General features: G+C 46.7%; 1 protein-coding gene across 2 annotated transcripts in view; it reads left to right on the plus strand.

Annotated features, from left to right (window-relative positions):
• Nucleotides 1-20898, plus strand: part of mtch2 (mitochondrial carrier homolog 2) — a 93673-nt gene that overhangs the window by 30689 nt on the left and 42086 nt on the right. For both annotated transcript variants that reach the window (XM_072518766.1, XM_072518767.1), the window contains exons 5-9: nt 763-819; nt 17637-17694; nt 17782-17833; nt 19221-19280; nt 20618-20717. In XM_072518766.1, the coding sequence (XP_072374867.1) occupies nt 763-819; nt 17637-17694; nt 17782-17833; nt 19221-19280; nt 20618-20717 (327 nt within the window). The remainder of the gene's footprint in view (nt 1-762; nt 820-17636; nt 17695-17781; nt 17834-19220; nt 19281-20617; nt 20718-20898) is intronic.

The raw sequence follows: 20898 nt of genomic DNA on the forward strand, positions 1-20898 counted from the left end.
TTAGATTCCAGTCTATAATACACGGCCGGGTATCTGTTATCCTATGTATAAGCCACCCCAAACCCCTCTATTGGACTCTAGTCTGTAACTCACTCCCAGATATGTTATTCTATATTTAACCATAAATCCCAAATCCTCAATTAGATTCCAGTCTGTAACTCACTCCCGGATATCTGCTATTCAACATATAAACCCCCCCAAACCCCTTGATTCGATTCCAGTCTGTACCGCACTCCTGGGTATCTGTTATTCTATATATAACGCCCCCCAAACCCCTTGATTCGATTCCAGTCTGTAACTCACTCCCGGATATCTGTTATTCTATATTTAACCAACCCAAAATCTTAGTTTGGACTCCAGTCTGTAACTCACTCCCAGATATCGGTTAGTCTATATTTAACCATCCCAAAATCCTCGATTAGATTCCAATCTGTAACTCACTCCCAGATATCTGTTATTCTATATATAAACCACCCCAAATCCATCGATCGGAGTCCAGTCTGCAACTCACTATCGCATATCTGTTATTCTCTTTATAAACCACCCCAAACCCCTTGATTAAATTCCAATCTGTAACTCGCATTGAAGTGCTTCTTTATTCAGATTTCCTTGGCTGTTGACAATTGGTGTGATGTGAACCAATTGCAGATTCAAGAATTCTCTGTTGACAAGATTAGAATGAACCTTATTAACTCATAGACCTGGAAGTCTATGTGCAAGGTTTTCAGACCCCTCAGTCATATATTGTACCTTCACTTACAGTGCACAGAACTGGAGAAAATTGGGGACGAGCCGTCACTGCACCGTGTGTTTGAAGAGGTAAGCTACATATCTAACAGGGTGGAGCCAGCTGCTCGCTCCAGCTGCCAGGAAATGACTCTTCTCTCTATGCTGCATCTGGTCAGATTTGGCAGGTTTAAATCAGGAGTGAAAATATTGTTGTGACACTGCAGGTAGACAGTCCTCTGTCAGAGTGACTACTCTAATTCTGCTCTTGGTCACATTAAATTCTTTTATGTGTGAAGACTAAAGAAAGAGGCTATTTGGTCCATTAATTCCGTTTATCCAATATCCCAGTTAGTTAATCTGTCAGGAGCAGTCCTTCTCACACACAAAGAGTAAAGCTCCCTCTACACTGCCCCATCAAACACTCCCAGGACAGGTACAGCCTGGGGTTAGATACAAAGTAAAGCTCCCTCTACACTGTCCGATCAAACATTTCCAAGACGGGTACAACACTGGGTTAGATACAGAGTTAAGCTCCCTCTGCTATGGGTCATCATCCCAGCTGATGTTAATACCGGATAAGTCAGATCCTAGAGTAAAATATGATATGTTAGATCCTTACTTTGTTTTTTAAGAAACCGTGAGTTATTAAAGTCTCTGGTTAGTTACTGAAAGCGTTCACAAGAAATCTGCCAGTGTACTTTTAGCACAAAGAATAAAATGCTAATGAAACAAGAAAAATGAACCATGTTAAAAAGTTGGAAAAATTTCAATACAGACACCAGAAAATGATTTACACTCAACACTTCCTTCTATACCAGCAATACCCTGTTGGACACCAAATCACAGTGAAGATTTACCACTGTCTCCACACCAAGTGTCCTTGCATGGATGAGCTCAGTTTGAAACCATTTTCTTCTGGTGGATCGCTGAGCATTCACCAGATGCTTCCACTGCTCTTTCTCCCTGAGGCACTCAACCCCACAATCTAAATTCACTGTTGCTTCAATTTCAGAGCAAGCAGGTGAATTCCCTAAACTCAGTTCCCCAGTTGACTTGCAGGATTTCTTATTAGAGAGATTAGACCTTCTGCCTTTCCTCTTTGGTGTGCACAGCAGGGGCTGGTTTAGCTCACTGGGCTAAATCGCTGGCTTTTAAAGCAGACCAAGGCAGGCCAGCAGCACGGTTCAATTCCCGTACCAGCCTCCCCAAAACAGGCGCCGGAATGTGGCGACTAGGGGTTTTTCACAGTAACCTCATTGAAGCCTACTCGTGACAATAAGCGATTTTCATTTCATACTAACTGATAATCCCTCTCTATTTCTCTGAATCTGGACCCTTGTCACTAGGCAAAGCACAGTTTTATTTAATTTGCTCAACTACCAAGCACTTGGTAACCCATCTCTTCACTTCAACAGTTGTAAAACTTCATTAAAAATGTCTGTATAAATAGGGCCCCAGACTTCCTGCACCCAGTTCACAAGCATCTCTGAACCAGACTGAAACCAGGTTTTACTTTTCCTAACACAAAATACAAATATATACTTAAATTAACGCCATAAGTTCCGAACAAATGTCCACAGAATAAAAATGAAAATATATCTTTATCTCTTATTACTATTTCTATTTTGCTTGCACAGATTTTACTCGAGCAATTAAGATGTATTTGCATCAAATACGCAAGGATCGTTCCAGATAAACCATATTCTACACAAGTCCATTTTGATCACGACAGTTTTGTTCCTCCATTTGTGCTCTTGATAAAGCATCTTCTATCTTCCTGCTACATAAATGATTTTCAAAGTTGTCATATTAAACTGCAGCAAGGTAGTTTGAGATTCTTTGTATTAAACTTCGCTAAAATGGTGAGAGGAACACGGTAGGGTAGTGGTTAGCACTGCTGCCTCATGGTGCTGAGGACTCGGGTTCGATCCCGGCCCCGGATCACTGTCCATGTGGAGTTAGCACATTCTCCCCGTGTCTGCGTGAGTCTAACCCCCACAACCCAAAGATGTGCAGGGTAGGTGGGTGGGCCACGTTAAATTGCCCCTTAATTGGGAAAAAAGGAATAAAAAATGTTTTTGGAAGGTGAGGATTCTGATGCCTGCGAATAACAGCCTGTGTCCAGGGAGATGATCACTTCTGGTGTTCTCTCCCCAGGTGGGTTCTTTATCACATTCAGCAGGAGTCTGATGTTCAATGTTAACTGCCTGCCCTTGATAAAGCCCATCTGATCCTCTACGATTATCTCTGACATGCAGCTCTCCAGTCGCTTCACCAAAGTTTTCGCCAGGATCTTTGCATGTACGTCAAGTAGCGAGATGGGTCTGTAGGACTTGCACTCCGTCGGGTCTTTGGCCTTTTTGGATGCCAGCGATATTGAGGCTTATGCCAGTGTTTGGGGTAGGGTGCCCGTTTCTAGTGAGTCTGCGAACATCTCCTGCAAGTGCGGGGTTGGTGCTGGAGCAAACTTTTTGTAGAAGTCAGCCGGGACCCATCTGGCCCTGGCGCCTTCCCTGCCTGCATGGAGTTGATGCTATCCATGCTTCGCCAGTTGGCTAGTGGTGCTTCCAGGCCACATCTCTTATCCTCCCCCACAACCAATATGTCCAGTCTGTCGTGAAACTGCTTAATCTTCGAGTTCCCCTCTGAGGGCTCGGAACTGTACAGCCCTCAGTAGAAAGTTGCAACGGCTTTATTGATCTTTTCTGGTGCAGCGACTAGCTTACCGCTTTTGTCCTTAACCAGAGTTATTTCCCTCATGGCTGCCTGCGTTCTCAGCTGATGAGCCAGCTGGTCACTGGCTTTGTCACTATGTTCGTAAAAATCCCCCCGTGCCTGGCGGTGCTGGTGCACTGCTTTCCCAGTGGAGAACAGGTCAAAGTCCATTTGTAGCTTCTTCCTCTTCACCAGTAGTTACATGGTCAGGGTCGAGGAGTACTGCCGATCCATCACTATGGAATCGACCAACTGTTGCATGGCCGCGCTCTCCTTCCTGTCTTTGCACGCCTTGTACACAGTAATTACCCCCCTTATCACTGCCTTCAGTGCCTCCCAGAATGTGGAGGGTGAGACCTCCCCATTCTGGTTGTTGGTAATGTACCCATTTGTGGCCTGTAATATCCGTTTGCAGAATGCCTTATCGGCTAAGAGGGCCTCCATGGAGGGCGTTGTGCCTGGCCTGTCCCCAACCTCACATCCACGCAGTGTGGCGCGTGGTCAGAGATTACAATCGTGGAACACTATCCTTGGAAGCACTGCTTCCCCAACTATGCCATCTCTTTCTCACCGCCCCCCCCCCCCCCCCCCCCCCCCCCCCCCAACGTCCGCACAAGAACCTCAGGATACCTATAACCATGATGTACTGTCCCCCTTGGTCCGTAACTGTCCTCGTCACTGTAAATGCTGTCCTCTTATTGAGCAGTATGGCCACCCCCTGAGCCCTCATCCAGTGTGTGATTGCTAAGTCTTTCCTACCCAGCTCTTACTCAGTCTTCAGGGAGAAGACTCTGGATCTTTTCACTGGGCCGTTAAGTCCCCTGACGTTCTAGGTGACTATTCTGATGGGGGTTTCTGTCGTCGTCATCCCCGTCCCCAACGAGTCAACAATACTTTCACCCGTGCACTCCGGGGGTTATCCAAGATGGCTGGTGCCGCCATACTACTCACCATCTGACTGCGACCCTGAACTCCAGGGTTTCCTTTTGTCCAGGGGCCAACCAAGATGGCCGCCATTGTTGTGATGCCATGTGGATGTGTCCCTGCACTCCGGGGTTTCCCTTTGTTTTAGGGCCTTCCAAGATGGCTGTTTGCGGTGCCATTGTTTCCATTGAAGCCATGCGTGATCTGTCTTAGCCAGCGTTCTATTCCCCACCCCTCGACCTCTCTGGGGCCTCATTTCTCCTCCCTACTTTCTCCCCATTTCTCCCCCCTACCTTTTCCTCACCAAGAGTTTTCTCCCCATCTTCTGCCAGGCACACTCTGCCCATCGGGAGTTATGCCACCTGCCTCCCATCCGTGCTTCCCAGTGCTAATTCACCCTCTGTGCGCCACCCTGGAGCGATCTTTACCTACCCCTCCTCACCACTTTCTGTACCTTACTGCTCTCGCCCCTTCATTCCTGAGACTCCTAGTCAGACTGAAGACGAGGCAGATCTATACTGCGCAATTAGTTTCTTTTTAAACAGAAGAAACAAGAGTTTGGGTTCATTGCCTTCTCAGTGCGCGTCTGCGCACAAAACCGTCTGCTTCTGCCAGTGTGGTGCAGTGAAACTCCTTGCCCTGGAAAGTCACCTGAGTTGGCTGGGTACAGCATCCCAAACCTCATGTTGCTCTTGCATAGAGCTACCTTAGCTGCATTGAATTCCGCCTGGTGCTTGGCCAGGTCTGCCCCAATGTCCTGGTACACAGGATCGAGTTTCCCTCCCACTGAAGGGACCGTGTGCCAGGATCTTTTCCTGGTCTTGGTACCAGTGCAGTTTCACGATGATGGCCCACGGCTGTTCCTTGGCTTTGGGCCTTCTTGGAGTGACCTGTGGGCTCTGTCCACTTCTGTGGTCTTGGGAATTGCAATGTTGTCATTTATCTCAAGAGGCTTGGAATATGAAAGCAGGGATGTACTTCTGAAGCTTTATAAAGCATTAGTTAGGCCCCATTTAGAATACTGTGAGCAATTTTGGGCCCCACACCTCAGGAAGGACATACTGGCACTGGAGCGGGTCCAGAGGAGATTCACACGAATGATCCCAGGAATGGTAGGCTGAACGTCTGAGGATCCTGGGATTATATTCATTGGAGTTTAGGAGGTTGAGGGGAGATCTAATAGAAACTTACAAGATAATGAATGGCTTAGATAGGGTGGACGTAGGGAAGTTGTTTCCATTAGCAGGGGAGACTAGGACCCGGGGGCACAGCCTTAGAATAAAAGGGAGTCACTTTAGAACAGAGATGAGGAGAAATTTCTTCAGCCAGAGAGTGGAGGGTCTGTGGAATTCATTGCCACAGAGGGAGGTGGAGGCCGGGACGTTGAGTGTCTTTAAGACAGAAGTTGATAAATTCTTGATTTCTCGAGGAATTAAGGGCTATGGAGAGAGAGCGGGTAAATGGAGTTGAAATCAGCCATGATTGAATGGTGGAGTGGACTCAATGGGCCGAATGGCCTTACTTCCGCTCCTATGTCTTATGGGAGAAGCTTTCCCCTCCAACCAACTTTCCCAGCATCTGGGCCATGTACCCCATAGGTTTCCAGCCCTCAGTACCCTCTGGTAGACTCACAATGCGGAGGTTTTGATGGCACGACTGATTCTTCTGGTCCTCGACCTTCCCCTTCAGCGTTCCTTGTGTATCCACCAACCCTGCCATCTCAGTCTCTATTGAGGCGATCCGGTCGCTCTGGTCAGTCACAGCCTTCTCCAGCTCCCTGATCGCCGCCTCCTGTGTGTCTCTAATCCCCGCTCCGCCTTTGCCAGTGCCGCATGAAAGGGGACCAGTGCCTCTGCTCCCGCCGCCTCCACTGTCGCCATCATTTCTAATTTGATGGCGTCTCTGTGCAATTGGAGCTCCTGTGTTAGGAGGCCCATCCATTCGTTTATCGGGGGTAGTTCTGGCGGCCCATTCCATTCGGGTGTGGCCAATTCCTCATCGGCCCGCCTGTTCATCGTTGCCTCATTTCCCCCTCTCCAGGCTTTTACTGATTCTGCCGTCCTGGCTCCTCAAAATGTTGCCTGGCATATCTCGTTCATTGTGCCGGTGTTGGAGGAGGGTGGGTTTTCTTTCCTGGGTTTAGCGGCCTATTTTGGGGCTAAAAGTATCAAATTTCAATTTTCCAGGAGAGCCACCTTTCCCGCGTCCACTCAGCACACCCGTCACTGGAAGCCCCCACCTGATGAATTTTCTTGCCTTTCTTTAACAAGCTTGTCTGGGGAGCCACGGCAATGCTGAAAATCGGACTGAATTCCAATGGATTCCACTCGACCATAGACCACCAAATCTCTTGTTTGCCTTGGGCACTGGAAACCCTGAGAAAGCCCTTATCTTTGCTTCTCTAGGTGCGTCTTGGCCTTGCCCCACAGTGTGGCCCAATTAAGTCACTCTTCTCTTCCAGATTTATTACCAAATTGGCTCTTTCTAACTCATCAAGCAATTTGTTTGTGTTATAAATATTCCTCCCAGTTTTAGCTGAATGCAATCAAATAATTAATGCATACAACACAGTTGCATAAGCCTTCAATTACCTTGTTGGTTAATCTTTGAAAAGTTGCTGGCACATTCTTCATTCTGAAAGGCATGACTTGAGGTTACCAAAGCTAATATTTCTATGCCCTATTGGTCAGTGGAACTTGCCAATATCCCTTCAATAAATAAATTTTTGTAACAAACCCTCTCGGTGCAGTCTTCTAATCGTGCAATTGGATATGAATCCACCTTTGTGATCAAATTAACTTTGCGATAATCTATACATAGTTGTTGCGACCCATCTGGTTTTGGTACCATTACAATAGGCAAGCTCCTACTACTACTGACTCAGTCAATATTGTAATTGTCCACCATGAGCTTGATTCCCTCTTGGGCTAACCACTCTTGGTTGAGTCCGTAAGGGTTTATTGGTGACCCACCTCTACATCAACATTGTGTATGGCCAAAGATGTTTCCATAATCTGTTTACACAAATTGAGTTTGTGTAACAAACATTAAACTCAGCAGTTTTCTGGAAGATAGCATATTATTACATCTAAATTTTTAAGCACTTCTGTGTTTTCCAATCTGATTACTGAAGGGTCAACTTTAGCATTTTCGGCTTCTGATTCATTCTTGAATCGCTCTGATATTTCTATTTTACTCCCTACTTCTTTCACCGTTGTAAACACTCTCCTCCCCTGACTATTTCCCTGCCATAGTATCACTTGAACATGTTAACATGATGCACTGGCAGACTTTTCCCCCTGTCTTGAGTTCTCTTTATATCCTGTACATCTTTGAGTTTCTTCTTGATTTGATCGGAATCCTGTGAGCCACGCTTTTAACAGTTCACCAAGAGACGGGTAAGAACGCGAACACCTCGTCTGCCAGCGATCCCACAATTTTGAGCTTCAGTGTGATTTTCAAATGCTCTGGCCTACTCTCTCACTGGTTTTTCTTTCCCAGAAATTTGTCAAAACTGTAGTTTTATTTATACATTTTTCTTCAATTTAAGATGTCCTCTCACCTCATGCCTATGTGTCAGTTCAAAAGGACTGAATCCTGTGGACAAACATTAAAAATGGCATTCCTCAGGGCGACACGGTGGTGCAGTGATTAGCACTCATGGCGCTGAGGTCCCAGGTTCGATCCCAGCCCCAGGTCACTGTCCGTGTGGAGTTTGCACATTCTCCCTGTGTCTGCATGGGTTTCGCCCCCACAACCCAAAGATGTGCAGGGTAGATGGATAGGCCACGCTAAACTGCCCCTTCTTTAGATTTGTTTTTGAAATGGCATTCCTTAATCCCAATAATTGGGATATTCCTGACAATGGGCTTTAATCGTGGTCTTCAAAGTTGGATGCCATCTTTCTAAATGTTGCGGAAGTCAAACAGCTATTCGACTAGTGTTCCTCACTCCCCAACTGACCGGCGATGCTGAGTTGCAGTTAGAAAAACTTTATTCATGCTATAGCAGGGGAGCTAAACATCCACCAGATGGCTTACCAGCTCGCCGAACAAAGAAAATACCGCAATTATACCTTTGCTTTTCTTCCAAGTAATTGACATATACCAATCAAAGAATACATTTTCTATAGGAATTATCTGTATCCATTCACATCTCATAATGAGGATTACTTAATGTATAACATACGAGTATAATTAACCAATCACATTTTGGGTAGATATACTTAATTATAGTATCGCCAGTACACATTTATATCTATGTTTCTAATAACTAAAATATGCCTGACCAGTGATGTACCATACTCCCTTCCCGTTGTCCCTTGTGGACACATAGTGAACACACATGACCTGCAGCTGCATAATTATCAATTGCATTTTTGTGTGCAAGCTGTGAGACTACAGCCTCCCTTTAATTAATACAGCAATGGTCCTCAAATGATATCTGTAGACAGCAAATGGTTTCTCATCACTGGTTTTCTGTCTTTGAGAATTTAGCTTGTGTGATTTGAACCCTTTCACTAGTGACTATGAATGATCAGCTGAAGATTTAAATTGTTTTCTCCCCAACTATTCATTATTTGTTTGAATACTTGTGGCATAAAATTTGAGCTTTGATCTGATTGTACCTCCATATCTTGTGAAGAATTGAACTAACTTTTCCACTACCATTTTTGCCATAACTTTCCCCAAAGGCACTACCTCTGGAAATCTTATTGAAAAATCCAAAATTGTTAAAATATACTGGCACCCACCTCTTACTTTAGGTAAGGGTCCTACGCAATCTATTAAGACTCTGCCAAATGGTTCTTCAGAAGCTGGAATTGGAATTAAGGGTGCAGATTTATTATGCCGGGTAATTATGATGCGATTAGGGAGCATAAACACGTGGCTGCAGGGATGGTGTAGGAGGGAGGGTTTCAGGTACGTGGATAATTGGAGCACATTCTGGGGAAGGTGGGACCTGTACAGACAGGACGGTTTTCACCTGAACCAGAGGGGCACCAATATCCTGGGAGGGAAATTTGTTACGGCTCTTTAGGGGGGTTTAAACTAATTTGTCAGGGGGATGGGAAAACGAGCTGTAGTCCAGAAGCCAGTGTCGAGAGTAGTGAGGTACTGAGGAGGGTATCGAGGTCACAGGAGTGTACCGGCAGACAGAAAGGTGGGTTGAAGTGTGTCTACTTCAATGCAAGGAGCAACCAGAATAAGGTAGGCGAACTTAGAGCGTGGATTGGTACTTGGGCCATTACGGAGACATGGTTAGAACAAGGACAGGAATGGTTGTTTGAAGTTCCGGGGTATAGATGTTTCAGTAAGAGTAGGGAAGGTGGTAAAAGAGATAGAGGAGTAGCATTGTTAATCAAGGATAGTTTAACAGCTGCAGAAAGGCAGTTCGAAGGGGGTCTGCCTACTGAGGTAATATGGGCTGAAGTTAGAAATAGGAAAGGGGCGGTCACGTTGTTAGGAGTTTTCTATATACCCCCAAAGAGTAATAGAGATGTGGAGGAAGAAATTGCAAAGCAGATTATGGATAGGTGTGGAGGCCTCAGGGTAGTTGTCATGGGTGACTTTAACTTTCCAAATATTGACTGGAACCTCTATAGGTCGAACAGTTCGGATGGGGCAGTTTTTGTACAGTGTGCGCAGGAGGGTTTCCTGACACTATGTGGATAGGCCGACAAGAGGTGGGGCCACATTGGATTTGGGTAATTAACCGGGCCAAGTGTTAGATTTGCTTTTGGGAGAGCACTGGCTGGTTTAGCACACTGGGCTAAATCGCTGGCTTTTAAAGCAGACCAAGGCAGGCCAGAAGCATGGTTCGATTCCCGTACCAGCCTCCCCGAACAGGCGCCGGAATGTGCCAACTAGGGGCTTTTCACAGTAACTTAATTTGAAGCCTACTTGTGACAATAAGTGATTTTCATTTCATTTCATTTCACTTTGGAGATAGTGACCACAATTCGGTGTCTTTCACTATTGCAATGGAGAGGGATAGGGCCATACGGCAGGGCAAGGTTTATAATTGGGGGAGGGGTAAGTATGATGCGATTAGGCAAGAATTAGGGAGCATTAGATGGGAACAGAAACTGTCAGGGAAAGGCACAAATGAAAAGTGGAGCTTGTTCAAGCAACAAATGCTGCATGTCCTTGATAGACATGTCCCTGTCAGGCAGGGAGGAAATGGCCGTGTGAGGGAACCATGGTTCACAAAAGAGGTTGAATGTCTTGTCAAGAGGAGTAAGGATGAGAAAACAAGATTCAGTAGGGTCGCTTGAGCGTACATGGGAGCAAGGAATGAGCTGAAAAAAGGGCTTGGGAGAGCTAGGAGGGGGCATGAGAAGTCCTTGGCGGGTTGGATCAAGGAAAACCCCAAGGCTTTTTACTCTTATGTGAGAAATAAAAGAATGACCAGGGTGAGGATAAGGCCGGTCAAGGACAGTAGTGGGAACTTATACATGGAGTCAGAAGAAATAGGAGAGGCGTTGAATGAATACTTTTCTTCAGTGTTCACAAAGGAGAGGGGTCATGTTTTTGAGGATGACTGTGATTCAGGTGGGTAGGCTGGAGGAGGTAGATGTTCTGAGGAAGGATGTATAAGCAATTTTGAAAAACCTGAGGGTTGACAAGTCCCCTGGGCCAGATGGGATATATCCAAGGATTCTTTGGGAGGCAAGGGATGAGATTGCAGAGCCTTTGGCCTTGATCTTTGGGTCCTCGCTGTCCACGGGAATAGTGCCAGAGGACTGGAGCGTGGCGAATGTTGCTCCTCTGTTCAAGAAAGGGAATAGGAATGACCCTGGTAATTATAGGCCGGTTCGTCTTACTTCGGTGGTCGGTAAGATAATGGAAAAGGTCCTGAAGGATAGGATTTATGACCATTTGAAAAGATACAGCTTAATCCGGGATAGTCAACATGGATTTGTGAAGAGTAAGTCTTGCCTCACAAATTTGATTGAATTCTTTGAGGTGGTAACTAAGTGTGCAGATGAAGGTAGAGCAGTTGATGTCGTATACATGGATTTTAGTAAGGCATTTGATAAGGTTTCCCATGGTCGGCTGATGAAGAAAGTAAGGAGGTGTGGGACAGGGAAATTTGGCCAATTGGATAAGTAACTGGCTATCACATAGAAGACAGAGGGTGGGTGGTTAATGGAAAATTCTCAGACTGGAGACCAGTTACCAGCAGTGTACCACAGGGATCAGTGCTGGGTCCTCTGCTATTTGCGATTTTTATCAATGACTTGGAGGAGGGGCTGAAGGGTGGGTCAGTAAATTTGCTGATGACACCAAGATTGGTGGCGTAGTGGATGAGGTGGAGGGCTGTTGTAGGCTGCAAAGAGACATTGATACGATGCAGAGCTGGGCCGAAAAATGGCAGATCGAGATTAACCCTGATAAGTGCGAGGTGATTCATTTTGGTAGAAAAAATTTGAATGCGGATTACAGGGTCAACGGCAGGGTTCTGAGGAATGTGGAGGAACAGAGAGATCTTGGGGTTCATGTCCACAGATCTCTGAAGGTTGTCACTCGAGTGGATAGAGCCGTGAAGAAGGCTTATAGTGTGTTAGCGTTTATTAACAGGGGGCTTGAGTTTAAGAGCCGTGGGGTTATGCTGCAACTGTACATGACCCTGGTGAGACCACATTTGGAGTATTGTGTGCAGTTCTGGTCACCTCATATTATAGGAAGGATGTGGAAGCATTGGAAAGGGTGCAAAGGAGATTTACCAGGATGCTGCCTGGTTTTCAGGATAGGTCTTATGAGGAAAGGTTGAGGGAGCTAGGGCTTTTCTCTTTGGAGCGGAGGAGGATGAGAGGCGACTTAATAGAGGCTTATAAGATAATGAGGGGGATAGATAGAGTGGACGTTCAGAGACTATTTCCTCGGGTGGATGTAGCTGTTACAAGGGGGGGCATAACTATAAGATTCAAGGTGGGAGATATAGGAGGGATGTCCGAGGTAGGTTCTTTACTCAGAGAGTGGTTAGGGTGTGGAATGGACTGCCTGCTGTGATAGCGGAGTCGGACACTTTAGGAACTTTCAAACGGCTATTGGATAGGCACATGGAGCACACCAGAATGACAGGGAGTGGGATAGCTTGATCTTGGTTTCGGACAATGCTCGGCACAACGTCGAGGGCCGAAGGGCCTGTTCTGTGCTGTACGGTTCTATGTTTAATTGATACTAGGAGTTTCCCCACTACTACCTGACATGTATCACATGTTTGGCAAAACTTGACCACATCTACGCAATTCTGACCAATAAAAATGTTTCCGTATTTTAACCTGCATTTTCCTATTCTTGAAGTACCGCCACTCCACCCAGTCAAATGCCTTCTCCACATCCATGGACATGACTGCCTCCGTTACCTGGGCTCCCAACGAATTCATGACTACATTTAACAACCTCTTTGCGCTTCCCACAAAATGGCCGCCGACACCGCCCGTTCTGATTGGACTCCACATGATCCTTAATCGCCGGCCGCACCTTGTCACAAAAGCCTCCATCTGCCAAATACCCCAAATCAAACCTCCACCCCGCCCTCTGTTCCCGTCCCGATCTGAGCTGAATTTCCAGCTAGTGGGGTGCATGGTCCGAAATCACTACCCCACGTACTCTGCCCTCTCCACCCCAACCAAAATCTCCCGACTCAAATAGTCAATCCTGGAATAGACCTGGCAAGAAAGAATACTCCGGGTTCGTAAAGCGCCACGGATCCACCATACCCATAACCCATACACCATACACCATTAGGGGCAGCACGGTAGCATTGTGGATAGCACAATTGCTTCACAGCTCCAGGGTCCCAGGTTCGATTCCGGCTTGGGTCACTGTCTGTGTGGAGTCTGCACATCCTCCCCGTGTGTGCGTGGGTTTCCTCCGGGTGCTCCGGTTTCCTCCCACAGTCCAAAGATGTGCAGGTTAGGTGGATTGGCCATGCTAAATTGCCCTTAGTGTCCAAAATTGCCCTTAGTGTTGGGTGGGTTTACTGGGTTATGGGGATAGGGTGGAGATGTTGACCTTGGGTAAGGTGCTCTTTCCAAGAGCCGGTGCAGACTCGATGGGCCGAATGGCCTCCTGCACTGTAAATTCTATGATACCCAACTTTTCCATAAACACACCCAGCTTCTTTGCCATTCATACCCTACCCATCGACCTGGGGCTCGACCTATCCACCTTCGGCTCCAGGACACAATTAAAACCTCCTCCCGTAACCAACTGGTGCGTGGCCAAGTCCAGGATTGCTGCCAGCAATCTACTCATAAAACCCACATCACCCCAATTCAGTTGCATACACGTTCACCAACACCACTGGCGTCCCCTCCAATACCCCACTCACAATGATGTATCTCCCAACCGGGTCCCTCACTTCCTTTGCGCTCACAAACCCTATTATCTTGCTCATCAAAATTGCCACTTTCTGCAAATTTGAATCAAATCCCGAGGGGACAACCTGCCCGATCCACCCCTTTCTAAGCCTAACCTGGTCCTTCACGCGGAGGTGAGTCTCCTGCAGAAAAAACACCTCCGCTTTCAAGCTCCTTGGGTGCGCAAACACCCAGGATCTTTTAACTGGACCATTGAGCCTGCACACGTTCCACGTTTACCAGTCTTACCGGAGGCTTGCGCCTCCAAGCCCCTCTACCGTCCGTCATCTTGCCCCCTTCTCTGTCCCTGACCATATCTCTTCTCCCCTGTTGCCATGCCGCGCCAGGTAGATTGCCCATGATAAATTGCCCTTAGTGTCCAAAAAGGATGGGTAGGGTTACGGAGATAGGGTGGAGGTGTAGACTCGATGGGCCGAATGGCCTCCTTCTGCACTGTAAATTGTATGAGCTTCCCCCACGGCCACCACCTCTCTTGGCTTTCTCCCCCACCTTACTTCCATTCACCAGCATTACTTGCTATCGTGGCAACCCTTGCTCAAAGGCTCCTCCCAATGAGCCCCACTCCTCCGCTCGGAAGAAGGTTCCCTGCTGACTTTACCCTCCCCCACCCAAACAAAAGACTCATCCTGAACTGGAGTGGGGTCACCTCCCACGAGAGGAAACAACCAAGAGATAACACACAAACAGCCCTGCTTGTCAACCCAACAAATAACAGACCCGAAAAAGAACCCCCTCCACATCGGAGGAAAACAAAAAACCCCGATCCCCACTTCAACCGTATTTCCAACCATTACAAAATGCCAGCACCCCAGTTCCCCAGTGTGTTCAACTCAATTCTCCCCCAGTTTATGGTTCTTGATGAAGTCCTCAGCTGCTTCTGGGGTCTCGAAGTAATACTACCGGCCTTCAAACGTCACCCACAACTTTGCCGGATAGAGCACCCCAAACCTGATCTGCCGTTGATACAGCACTGCCTTGTTGAACCTTGCACGCCGTTTCGCCAACTCGACTCCAAATATATTCGTACCTTGTTCCCCTCCCGTTCGCAGGTGAGTTTCTCCCTGGCCCAACGCAAGACCTTCTCTTTCTCCACAAATTTGTGCAGTCTCATGATCACCGTCCACGACGGTTCCCCAGCTCGAGGCTTCAGCCTCAGCGACCTGTGTGCTCCTACCACATCCGGGGCCTTGCCCAGCACCTCCTCCGCCAGCAGCTCCCCCACCACCCCAGCATCTTCGAGACTTACCTCGTGGCACTCGCCCCTTCCACTCCTTCAGGCAGGCCCACTCTCTACAAGCTCTGTCTTCTCGAACTGTTCTCCTCCTCCACCTTTTCCCTCAACGTCAGGCAAAGGTCGCCTAAGAGCCCCATCTCTGCCTCCAATGCCACCACCCGATCGCTATGATCCGAGGTCACCCCTTCAATTCCTCGGATCTGTGACCCCTGCATCTCCACACATTTCTCCACCCACTTCATCGAGCTCTTCAGGGGTGCCACAGCCCCTTCGATGGCCCTCGAGCAACCCTCCCGCATTTCCTTCCTCTGCTGCCGGAGCTCCTCCTTGATAAAAGCCATCAATTGCTCCATCTGGGACTTTCCGACTTGCACAAGCCCTTCACCCTCCACCATCCTTCCACTGGCTGCTGCGCCACAGGTTTCCTCCAACTCCTTGGCCAGGTCTCTCGCCTTCTGTCGGGGTTGGTAACCAGCAGACATGCCACTCCCGGAGGAAACTACTCCGGCCTTCAACTTTTTGTCAAAATTACACCCAATATCGGGTAAAAAGAGCTCTTTCCTATGCCTTTGAGCAGGAGCTGCTCTGTGTGTGTCCACTCACACCATGGCCACCATCCGAAGAAGCTTTGTCATTTCCATTTCTTTTGCTCTTTTTCAAGTTTTATTTTCATTTCTCTTTCCTTTTACTCCAGTTGAAGTGCTGTGACCTCTCACTATCTCAAGCTGCTTGATTTGCAAAGGAACCTCCGCTAACTCTGGCTGTGATACATCACTTTCCAGTCTCTCCTTTTAATTCTAAATGCTGGGTAATTAATTTAATCATATCCTTACAAAATGCTGCTTTTATTTTTACCTTTACTTCATCTGCTAACTCTCTGTTTAACCTAGGTCAATCCACTGTTGCATCATCTCTACTCCCATAGAACAAAGAACATAGACCATACAGTGCAGAAGGAGGCCATTTGGCCCATGGAGTCTGCACTGACCCACTCAAGCCCTCACTTCCACCCTATCCCCTTAATCCAATAACCCCTCCCAACCTTTTTTGGTCACTAAGGGCAATTTATCATGGCCAATCCACCGAACCTGCACGTCTTTGGACTGTGGGGGGAAACCAGAGCACCCAGAGGAAACCCACGCAAACACTGGGAGAACGTGCAGACTCCGCACAGACGGTGACCCAGCGGGGAATCGAACCTGGGACCCTGGCGCTGTGAAGCCACAGTGCTAATCACTTGTGCTACCGTGCTGCCCCAGGAAAGTCTTAGCAACCAGTGAAGCCATTTTTAAATTCCAACCGATGTAAATCCTGTTCCTATATCCAGTGCTTCCACTTGTTTCTTTAAGAATTCACAGATCCCACTGAAATTAAACGATTTTTAATCCTGAAAGAGGTTCCACTTTATGATCCCAGCTGATAATACTGGACACGTCTGATCGCAGAGTGAAACTGGATTGGTAGATTCTAGCTTTGTTTTATTTTCGAAACCATGGCGGTCAGTTACTGAACACATTCACAAGAAATCTGCCAGTATAACTTTAACACACACAAGCATATTTATTAAAGAAGAAAAAAAAGGGTTGGAAAGGTTTTGTTGCAGATACGCGATTCAAACTCTAATCTTTTTATCCCTCCAATACCCTGACAGACACCAAACCCCAGTGAAGATTTACCACTACCAATGTTTCTTGCTTGGATTAGTTCAGTTTCAAACAGTTTACTTCCAGTAGACTGCTGAGCATTCACTGGATGCTTTTCTTCAGCTGTAATATGTCCCTCAGACACCCAAAATCCTCAATCTAAACTCACTATTACTTAACTTCAGAGCAGACATGAGCTCCCTAAACTCATTTACCAAACAGGCTTGCAGGATTTCTTATTAGAGAGATTATACCGTCTGGTATGCACACACTAACTGATAGCCCCTATATGTTTCCCTATCTCTGTGTGTCTCTGGGCTGCTGCAGCTAGGCAACAGCACAGTATTTTACTTCGTTGTTTTTTTTATTTACTTTTTTACTTTGTTTTTTTAAATTTGCTAAACTACTAACCTCTTGGTAACCCATTTCTTCATTTCAACAGTTGTAAAGCCTCATTAACACTGCATGTATACAAACAGAGCCCCAGACTCCCCAGCTCACAAAAACAGTTAAACAAAACTAAAACGAGGTTTTACCTTTCTAAGCACACAAAATACAAACATAAATTAAACTGCTAAACATAGTTCCTAACAACTGCCCCAGAAAGCACTCCCAGAGCATATACAGCATGGGGTTGGATCAAAATAAGGCTCCATCAACACTGTCCCCAATTAACACTCCCAGAACAGTTACAGTGCAGGGTTAGATACAGAGTAAAGCTCCTCAACACTGTCCCCATCAAACACTCCCAGAGCAGGTACAGTGCAGGGTTAGATACAGAGTAAAGCTCCCTCTACACTGTCCCCATCAAACACTCCCAGCACTGGTACTGCACTGTGTGAGATGTAGAGTGGGGGCCCCTCCTATTAAGCACATGCTGGTGTTGGGGCAGAGGTTAAAAGGTTCTATGCTCCCCTCATGATAGGTGTGGGGGGCAGCAGGGGTTGCCCAGCTTGGTGTCTTGAGCGTTCGCAATGTTGACTATTTCCTTTGTGCCTAGACAATGAGGGAGATGATTGCTCGCTCCACAGCCACCCTCGTCACTCACCCTTTTCACGGTAAGTGCTAACCGCTGCCTTTGAACTTTTGGTTGCGTTCCACAAGTGTGCAAACTTGAAGTGTTGATCTGTTGTGTTTCCTTGCAGTGATCACCTTGCGATGCATGATACAGTTTATTGGCCGTGAGACCAAGTACAGGTCAGTGCAGAGACTTGACCAGTTTCCATTACCCACCAAAGGCACCTCATGTCGGATTGTGCAAAGGAGTTCCCAGTGCACTGAACGGTGTCACTTCCTCTTGTACTAAAAGAGGAAGGGCCATTGGGGGCTGCTGGAAGTGTGTGCGCGACTGAAACAACTACTTGCGGCCATTTTGATTTGTGTTGTCAAATGCCTGCAAGTGGTTCATCTGAACACTATGTACACACTCGCGCAACAGTCTACCCTGTATCCTCAGACTGTGACATCTGGTTCTGGACACACCCACCATTGGGAATACCCTTTCTGCATCTACCCTGTCTTGTCATGTTAGTGTTTTATAGGTTTCTATGAAATCCCCCCTCATTCTTCCGAACTCCAACGAATACAATCCTTTTTAAAAATAAAATTAGAGTACCCAATTCCATTTTTTCCAATTAAGGAGTTATTTAGTGTGGCCAATCCACCTACCCTGCACATCTTTGGGTTGTGGGGGTGAAACCCACGCAAACACGGGGAGAATGTGCAAACTCCACACTGACAGTGACCCAGAGGCGGGATCGAACCTGGGACCTCGGCACCGTGAGGGAACTGTGCTAACCACTGCACTGCCACGCTGCCCTTATGAACACAATCCTAACCAATTCAATCTCTCCTTGTATGTCAGTCCTGCCATCCCAGGGTCTGGTAAAACTTCACTGCGCTCCCTCTAGAGCAAAACATCCTTCCTAGGATAAGGAAACCAAAACTGCAGACGCTATTCCAGGTGCGGCCTCAACAAGGCCCTGTATGATTGCAGCAAGATATCCCTGCTGCACTCAAATCCTCTCGCAATATAGGCCAACATACCATTAGCCTCCTTTACCGCGTTCTGTACCAGTGCATGTGTGTACACAGTGTTCAGATGAATTGAGTGCAGAGCTATTGTGTACCGGTGCAATGTGTGTCCACAGTTGGTGTTCAGATGAATGAGTGCGGAGTTTTTGTGTATTGGTGTATGAGTGTGTACACAGTTGGTGTTCAGATGAATGAGTGCAGAGTTATTGCGTACTGGTGCATGTGTGTGTACACAGTTGGTGTTCAGATGAATGAGTGCAGAGTTATTGCGTACTGGTACATGTGTGTGTACACAGTTGGTGTTCAGATGAATGAGTACAGAGTTTTTTGTGTATTGGTGCATGTGCATAGATACAGTTAGAATGTTTCTGATGGTTTATTCTGCACATAGCTGTAGGTCTCACACACTGTTGTGTGTGCACTAAACCTGAATCGGTGCGGCTTTCAAAACTCTAAATCTGAGCTTTAGGTGTTGTATAAACTTGAGAATATCGATGGCTGGTTCTTTTTGAAGAGTAATTCTTTGCTCTTTCTTTGTTTGTCTTGGCAGTGGGATATTCAGTTCTGTAGTAACAATCTATAAGGAAGAAGGCTTTCTAGGTTTTTTTGCGTAAGTATAAATTGAGCTGTAACTGTGTTGAGAATTGGAGGAGTAAGTATACCACTTGTGCCTGCAAAAGGCAGAGGTTATTTAGAATGTAGCCTCAAAGGACCATGAGATGCCTGTATCTGTAGCCCAATACCCATAAAGAATAAAGAAAAGTACAGTACAGCGCAGGAACAGGCCCTTCAGCCCTCCAAGCCTGGGCCGACCACGCTGCCCGTTTAACCTAAAATCTTTTGGTCCATGTCCCTCTATTCCCATCCTATTCGTGTATTTGTCAAGATGTCCCTTAAACATTGTTTCGTACCTGCTTCTACTGCCTCCTTCGCCAGTGAGTTCCAGGCACCCGCTACCCTCTTGTTTTTAAAAAAAAAAAAATCATCCCTCGACATCTCCTCTGAACTTTGTCGCTCGCACCTTAAACCTATGTCCCCTAGTAATTGACTCTTCCACCCTGGCAAAGGCAAAAAAAGCTTCTGGGTATCCACTCTGTCTATGCGCCTCATAATTTTGTACACTTCTATCAGGTCGCCCCTCAAACTCCATCCTTCCAGTGAGAATGAACCGAGTTTATCCAACCTCTCATCGTAGCTAAAGAGCAAGAAGATTATAAAGCTTCTCAGCAGTTTATTTATGGGGGCAAATTCAGTGACAGTCCAAAGCATGAAATCTAGAGCTGGAATTGCTGTAACTGACTCTCTACTAACATAAGCATAAAGTCTGTCGAACAAGTATAACAGCATCCTAGGCTAAAGTGCGGTCAATTCCAGCCCCACGAGACCTGGGGTCGCAATACTGTTAAAATTAACTTGTAATTTAAAAAAATACCCAAAGACTTTGTAATTATTGAGCAGCCAAAAAACAATCACCAGCTTTGTAAGTGACTTCAGTTGCTGATCGACAAAAACTGTACAACACTTGATTATGTTAAAGGAGCTGTAAATTAAAGTTATTTAGTACCCTGTACTCCCCAAAAAACAAACTTAGATTTCACAAGTGTTTTACAGCCAATGGAATAAATGTAGTTAGTCATTGTAAGATCCCATAAACAACAAGAATATGAATTTGCTAATCTGGTTTAACGTGGATTGATGTATAAATATAGGCCAGGGAGGTGGGGTAGGGCCTTTGTCTAAAAGTCAGCACATCGATAGTACTGTAGGGTGATGTTATAGTGTGCGAACCCCTCTCAAAGCAGTGTGGGAGAGTGTTGTTGTGAGTCTGTCCAATTCCGTCCTGGAGAGGGCTGGTTGGTGTGAGTCTAATTCTCGTTTGCAGAGGCTTGGTGTGTGTTCCTCTAACCCCCAGCACTGTTAACAACAGCACTGTGCCTCCCCCTACAGCGGTCTGATTCCTCGGCTCTTGGGTGACATGATTTCCTTGTGGCTTTGCAATATGCTGGCGTACGTCATCAATACCTACGCACTGGAGCCCCCCAGCCAGGTAAGTCACTGAATTATACTGCAACTCCCACCAGGTCAAAGTCTGTCGATAGGAGGAGGCCTGCAGGGTTGGGAGACAGGAATGGCGGAAGAGGGGGTAAGTGGGGGAGGGAAGCGAGTTGGTGGGGGGGTGGACTACAAGCTGCAGAAGAGGTGGTATGTGTGGTGGAGTGTGGGTATGA

The sequence above is a fragment of the Scyliorhinus torazame genome, chromosome 10 (genome assembly GCF_047496885.1).
Source record: "Scyliorhinus torazame isolate Kashiwa2021f chromosome 10, sScyTor2.1, whole genome shotgun sequence".
Classification (NCBI taxonomy): Eukaryota; Metazoa; Chordata; class Chondrichthyes; order Carcharhiniformes; family Scyliorhinidae; genus Scyliorhinus; species Scyliorhinus torazame.